The sequence below is a fragment of the Nymphaea colorata genome, chromosome 14, assembly GCF_008831285.2.
Source record: "Nymphaea colorata isolate Beijing-Zhang1983 chromosome 14, ASM883128v2, whole genome shotgun sequence".
NCBI classification, from domain to species: domain Eukaryota; kingdom Viridiplantae; phylum Streptophyta; class Magnoliopsida; order Nymphaeales; family Nymphaeaceae; genus Nymphaea; species Nymphaea colorata.
The window spans coordinates 1,868,469-1,875,494 of record NC_045151.1 but is presented as its reverse complement, the minus strand read 5'-3'; the positions used below and the strand labels follow the sequence as shown (position 1 = coordinate 1,875,494).

Sequence of the window (7,026 nt, the reverse complement as noted above, 5' to 3'; positions counted from 1 at the left end):
TGCCTAGAAATGTATACACGCCCCATTTTTACATGTAGGCACATGTAACCCTTATGCATTGCAGTATAGCCCAAGAAAACACATGGCAATGATCTTGGATTGAGTTTATGTTGGACGTAATCTCTTAGATATGGAAAACATAAACATCCAGAAGTTCTCATATAACTTTAGTTAACAACCAGCACTTTCTAGAAAGGATCAGCACTTCTTTTCTCACGTCTGCACAATCAGCACTCTCTAGAAACGGCTTGCTCACACGCTCAGCATAGTGGATCAACATAGTGGGTGGTTCAGCCAGCGCTTCTTTCTCACACGCATAGTGGGTGGTTCTTCTTTCTCACACTATCAACATATCTGCACTTCTTTCTCACAGGATCAGCAAGCCAGCCACCACTTCTCACATGATCAGCATGGTGCCACTTCTCACACGATCAGCATAGTGGGAGGTCTAGAAACATCTACTATGTTAATAGTTATATACAACAGTCCAACAAGACCCACGTCATTAGCCTATAACCAATTAAAAATTTCTCAACTATATGCTTCGTGCCTATTAAAAGAATTTCTGGTCCTCCCTGAAATCAATCTAATCTAATATGTCTCTCTTCACAGTCAAAGAGCCATACAAGAGGTCCCGCCTTACATTAATATGTCTCCTTCAACTCTCCGTTAGTATTCGGTAATTGATAAATTGATAGTATTTGGATCGTTAGTACAATCATATAAGAAACATCCTCTTTCTAGTTGAGTTATCTTCCCCTACCATGTCATCAATACTATGTGGGTGACATCCATGTACCCCTACCGGTACGCTGGTATGGCAAAATGGATACGCTGGTATGTTTTGGTATGTTTGGATCTGGTTTTGAATCAGAACTATATCCAAACCATACTAATGTTAAATTGTTTTGCCTGCAACGCTCGACATTTCTTTCTTCTCCCTCTCAATCTTCTTTGGTCTTCCGGCTGGAGCTTGGGCAGCTGGCGACGGACGTCCGGCGGGACCTTGGGCAGCGACTGGTGGCGGACACAGAGTCGGCGATAACAGGTTTTTTCATTTGGCTGTTTTTAGGGTTGTTGCAATTTTTGGGGGTTTGATAGCTTGGGCAGCTCGAATGAGTGTTTCGTTGTTTTGTCTGTCAACTTGTTTGATGTTTAGTGGTTCCTTTTTTTTTTTTTGGTTGATTTTGATTAGCAGCACCAGAGGATGAATTTTGTCCGGTTCCAATTTTTTTCTTGAGTTCTCTCGAGTTATTATTATGGTTGATTACGATTGGTCTGGATGGGTTTCCTTGAAAATGGCGTGGATTTTGGGGCTGTGATATGGGCTTTTGGATGAATTTACGGACATTCATCCACGAAGGTGCATTTTAATGTCTTTGGTTGATACTTGATTCATTTGTTAGGTTCATTGTTTGCTTCGTTATGATTTTAAGAGTCGATCCACATGAGTTCCTATGAGATTAGCAGAAGTTTATGTTGTTTTTATCACAATTAGGAGTCATATCTCTTTATTTTATTTTTTAAAATTAAAAATATATAATTATTGTCGTACGGCTGTACCAAGATTAACAAAAATGCGATACCCGTAGTCGCTTCCTCGTACCCGTATCAACACTCATAATCGTACCTACGTGACATAGCATCAATAAAATGATCATTGGTTTGGCTCAGACAATGCTTGGTTCAAAATCAAAGATCTCAAAGATCCCAAGAAAAATTCCAAAATTAGAAAAAAAAACACAAAAGTCACAGGCATTGCGGTGTCATGCTCCAGGATTCAGCAGGTGTAGGTGTGGAAACTTATACATCTCCCACTATGTCTTTGGTGGCAGGGTCACATTTTGAGTTTCCTTATAGATGTGATTGATCTAGTGATAATAGCAAAGATGCTGAAAATCATGATAATAAAGACGATGCAATGATTTCCAAATAGTAAACAGAGAGAGTTCTAATTTCACATAAGCACAGAATTTTTTCTAAAAAGTGGGAAATCTTCTTCCAACAGGCATAAAATTTGGCAACCAATAACAAAATATTAATAATTTCGTATAACCAGATATATTTGCCAGCCACGGGCATGCACAATACTCAGTTTCTTCCGCCTTACAATTGCTTATTTAACACGAGAACTAGGAGCGTGGTTGTACAGTGAATGTCCTGCAGTTAACAATTTCTTCTAGGAACAAAAAGGACTTTCAATTATGATCACTCGATTGCTCAAGTGTTCATGTCCTCCTCTCAGGAGCTGCATCAAGCAACCACTTGAACGCAATTTATCAGATAAAATCTCCAAATTTACGAGGGAAAACAATTCCACGAACGAAAGAAATACGATCGGTTACCTCCACAATGCTGCCAACCAAGTAGGGAATTTGCTTGTTCAGCTTGATCTTCTCTTGGTTCTCTTTGATATTATCCTTCAGATTCTCCAATTCGAGATTCGTCCTCTGCATCTCATCCTTCACGTCACCCACCAAAAGCAGGGCGAAACAATTAAAGTCCTCAACGTCAGGAAAACCAATAATCGAATGAAGAACATCCGAAGTGCCTTCGAATTCCCCCCTAAATCCCACAGAACTAGGCGATAGGCACAACCCAGAGAGAAAAATCGAGAAACAGAAAGGGAGAAATGGGTATGCCTTGAGGATCCTGATCTCGTTGTCGAGGAGAAGAGAAGCTCTAACTATGTCCTCGATGGGCATGGACGCCAGCTGGTCTTCCTCGAAGAAGTTGTCCGCCATCTTTTCTTCTCCTGCCCCTTCCTCCCCTTTACAGAGCGAGACCTGTCTTCTCGCTCAACTAAGGAAGAAGACTCCTCTGGTTCGGATTTCGAGTTGGATACTGGATCATGATCCACAGGCGAAGACCACTTTAAGCCGTCTTCATCGTAAAATGAAGACCACTTTAAGCCAATTTTCATAATCTATTTCAAATAAATCGAAATAATAAGGGCAAAAATTGTCCACCTTGTTTAAGAAGTGACAAGAAAATATTAGAAATGAGATTAAAAAAATGAGGGTAAAAAAGACAACAACTAACCCGTGTTTGCTAAAATAGACAAGGTGTCGCATATTCCTTCCTTTGAAGTGCAGTGTTACCAAATCGACCTCAATCCCTGGAATCGGAACAATGTTTACATCGTTAGTTGTTATGCTGGTTATGTCGTTCTGAAGCCTAATCGGTTGATATAACTATCTTTTACAGCCTTGACTGCATGCAATCTGTTATCTGCAGGCAATGGAAATGATAGCTTCTTGATTTGGGGTCTCACACTTTAAGGTATAACAAATGCTTTCTTCTGTTTATCTGCTAATTTTATTCTAGAATCTCCTAATTTTGCATTCCTATGCTGCATGTTCTTCAAAAGCCACTATAGAATTCTAATTATACTTTTGTATTTAGAAACGAATGTCCTACCAGTGACAATCATTATACTCAGAAGCAAAAGAAACCGAAGATCAGTATGAATCTGTGATTGTCCAAATCACATGTGCTTACTGCTTTAATCTTTGGGAAAATAGATAAGATTGGAGAGCAACGCTCACGCCGGCCTCCTTGAGAATATCTCCAATCTGGCTCTAAAGCAAAGTATCTATTGTGCGACACATGTTTGCACATCCGATTTCCTATCACTGCAGCCAACATGTTGAATTGGATGTCCACTTGCTTAGAAATCGCGTTGCAAAGAAATCAATTTCGAATATTCGGATACATCACTTGGCTTCTTCTCATCAAATCACTGACATTCTTACCAAGCTCATACTGAAATCTTCGTTTCAAAATTTAAAGTCAAACTCAATGCCCACCTGGGCAGCTGAGTTTGTGGGGAGATTGTTAATAGTAGCCAGCAAAATGATAGTATGAGCAAAGAAGATCAAAGTAATAAACATTCAAATCCAAAAGATTCAGCCGGATCCTGACAACTAAAGAAAGGAGTTATCGGTGACAATAGTACAGGTTGCCACAAGGGAAATAATTTTGAATTGTGCAAAGTCCAACGGAATGCAAATCCTGAAATTAATTCAAATGCCAATGTTGAAAACAAGTTTTCTGCTCATAACTATACAGAACTAAAATTATTTTAAGAAATCTCACATCTCACATTGGGCAAATGAGTGTGAGAGAATCAATATGTAGGCGACTTGTCACCGAATTTTTTTAACTCGTGTGTCTCTAACTATTTTCATTTTGTCTTTCCCTTTCCATTCTGAAACATGTCTCATAGTTGGATGCTTCTTTATTTTTCATACTAATTTTGACTGGCTGTTGATTCTTGTCTATGTTGATGGTACTTCTTTGAATCTCATCCATAGTAAACTTATAGACAACATTCCTCATGAAAGACTTTGATTGTCTTAGCCATTTCCTTGGCCTCAAGGTGTTTTATGATGGGGAAAGATACTTTTCTTTGTCAGTAACACTATATCATGAATGTTCTTAAAAAAGCAGAAATGGTGAACCCCAAACCATGTTTGTCTACAATGAGTTCAATATCAAAGCTTCACAAAGATGATGGTCATCCTTTTCATGATTATTTATTCCGCACATTTGTTGTCGGAGCTTTACAATTTATAGGTTCATTTCACCCCGATATAGCTTTCATTGTTAATAGGGCGTGTTAGTATATGCATGACTCAACTGACGCTTATTGAGTCATTGTGGAGCACACACTTTATTATTTCAAAGGCACTATCAGTTTTTCCACTCAGCTTTTAGGGGCATACCAAAGAAGATAAGTATGGTCTACAAAGTAACAATCTCGTATGAGTCATGAGGTTATAGGAGATCACCGGCAAGGTCCCAAAGATAGGGATGCCAAGGAATTATTTACTCAAATGTTATGTAACGGGTCAAGTGTATAATATATGAAAACCAATTGCCTAATATTGTTTTAACTATGATAAACAATTTATGATGTATCAATGTATATATATCTATTTCCATCATCTATGAGAGTAATGATAAAAACATAATTATAGTTCATTTCATACTCTGATACTTCTCATATAATTTTTAGAATTAGGGAAAGGAAATTGACTAAACTTAATAAATTTAAGGATACACACACTTCCCACTTGAAATGAATATCCATCAATAATAAGTTTTATCTTTAGAAATGCCATAGGGAAACATGTCATTTTTTGTCTTCTTCTCCTGCACAATTAGCATTAGTGACAAAAGCACAATGTCTTTGATTTAAACGAGACAGCTCTCATTGATTGATTTCTTCACTTAATCATATTGTTCGTGGCTCAATCTTGAAACATTATATTAGTTGGAATAAAAATAATATCACCACTGTGAGTCAAGTAATCATGCTCATAGATAACGGATGCAAAGCAAGAGATGACATGAAGAATATTTCAATTGAACTTTTATTATGAAATAGATATGCTTCATTCTCCATTTATTGTAATAGTGCTACAATTAGCAACAGTGAAAGGCTTGAGCAATTTTTCAACTCCTTAATGTGAGGGAGACATGATTGAATGCACATTTGATGATAACAAGGCCTTGGCGTTTTCCCTTTGAGCAATTTAAGCTGATCTTGACTCTTATATATTGAGACGTTTTATTTAATGTCTGCATGCATGTGATTCTCCTTCTTGCAACAAGAACAAAATAATTTCTTTTTCTTATTGAACTGTTCACTTCCTTTGTAGTTTCACAATGTGACCAAATCACGACCATCTTCCTTATTACAATCAAACTTCATGACTTAAGGATGACAGTCTTCCCTCATCATTGTGGCACAAACAAAGTTGAATGAGAGAATTTTAGTAGTCATAATGATTTCGCTTTGCTAATAATCAAGGCTGAGATCACCAACAAGCATTTGAAAAAAATATTTTTTTCTTACTCTCTCCATTTGTTAATGGCGTAGTGAGAAAGAAGACATTGTTTTTAACTCACAATCAACTGGAAAAGAATTAAACTAATAAAGAGACAATTTGATTGATGAAGGAAAGAAGATAAAAACATAAAGGATGTCTCTCTGACTCAAGTTGTTAACTAAAAAAAGAAAAAAGAAAAAAGAAGAAAAGGGGTGCAGTCTTTGTGTACTAGCCTCTTGAACCAACAATAAGTGAATGAGTCCAAATAATAAAACCATCCAATGATCCAAAAACCCAACTGGATCTGCTATGCTGGAAAAGGACTAAAATTGTGCTAAGTTTTCCCTTTAGTATGTGATCGGACCTTCTCACCTTTGCCGCAGACTATCCTCATTAACCCAATCTAGTCTGAGAATGTGCATAGCAAGCTTGGATCTACAGGGCTCCTCTGTATCCTCACTACTTCACTTAAATCATTACAAGATCATTTCGAGTTGGCACATAAAAGACCTATTCATTCCATATAGCAAGGTGTTAACTAATTTGCTGAGCGGCTCAGAATCCTTTCTTAGCTCATGAATAGATTGAGCAATTTGATTTCTTCTATCAATATCATATCATTTGAAATAAAGTTCTTTAATGATGACATCTGAAATGGTTTTAGATGAATACAAGAAAATAAAGCCCTCAACCCATTGGTCTTCAATTCCAATTTAGAGTTGTAGTATTATCGTTTTTCTGTTCATGTACCTAAGCTTAGATTTTCCACTCAACAATGGTCCTTGAACAAGATAAATAGTTGAACCCATTTAAGGGCAATGGTGATTTTATGCGAGGGATTAACTTATTCATAGTTGAAAAGTTTCTGCTAGCTTTTGCTATTGCCTTCTCTTTCAACCATTGCATTTCCAATAAGCAATGACGGCAACACCAATAACTCCACAGAAAAATAGAAAAAAGTACCAAATGATTTGTCTTTGCTCTTGCTACAGTATTAAAAGAAAAAAGAAAAGAAAAGAAGAGAGCTTTGCTACTTGCAAACCACGAGCTGGGTAGACAAATTATAGGCAATAAATAATAAATGGTGTTAATGTGTTCTACAGCGACTTAGATAGAATAGGTCGAGGCTGAGTGGTACATTAAAAATAATTAGGTTTTATAGCAACTCACATTGCAAAAAAGAAAAAAA

At 37.0% G+C, this 7,026-nt stretch overlaps 1 protein-coding gene across 3 annotated transcripts; it reads right to left on the bottom strand.

Moving 5' to 3' along the window:
- Positions 1-382: 382 nt before the first annotated feature.
- LOC116267683 (26S proteasome regulatory subunit 6A homolog) lies at positions 383-2,842 on the bottom strand. 3 transcript variants are annotated; one of them, XM_031649551.2, is made up of 3 exons: positions 2,643-2,842; positions 2,346-2,462; positions 2,023-2,248 (listed from the first exon to the last, which is right to left on the bottom strand). In XM_031649551.2, the coding sequence occupies exons 1-3, from the start codon at positions 2,742-2,744 to the stop codon at positions 2,180-2,182; spliced, it is 288 nt and encodes a 95-aa protein (XP_031505411.1). In that variant the 5' UTR covers positions 2,745-2,842; the 3' UTR covers positions 2,023-2,179. The 3 variants fall into 3 exon arrangements, with proteins under 3 accessions (XP_031505410.1, XP_031505411.1, XP_031505409.1); XM_031649550.2 differs by lacking the exon at positions 2,023-2,248 and adding an exon at positions 383-448 and having other exon boundaries at positions 2,346-2,842; XM_031649549.2 differs by having other exon boundaries at positions 2,346-2,842.
- Between the last annotated feature and the right edge of the window lie 4,184 nt (positions 2,843-7,026).

What these genes read in the sequence shown, in the direction of transcription:
- LOC116267683 (XM_031649549.2), bottom strand. Translation starts at nt 2,744, where the DNA reads ATGGCGGACAACTTCTTCGAGGAAGACCAGCTGGCGTCCATGCCCATC. An exon ending in TGGTTGGCAGCATTGTGGAG is followed by an intron (nt 2,249 to 2,345) that starts GTAACCGATCGT and finishes TGCTTGATGCAG; the next exon opens with CTCCTGAGAGGAGGACATGA.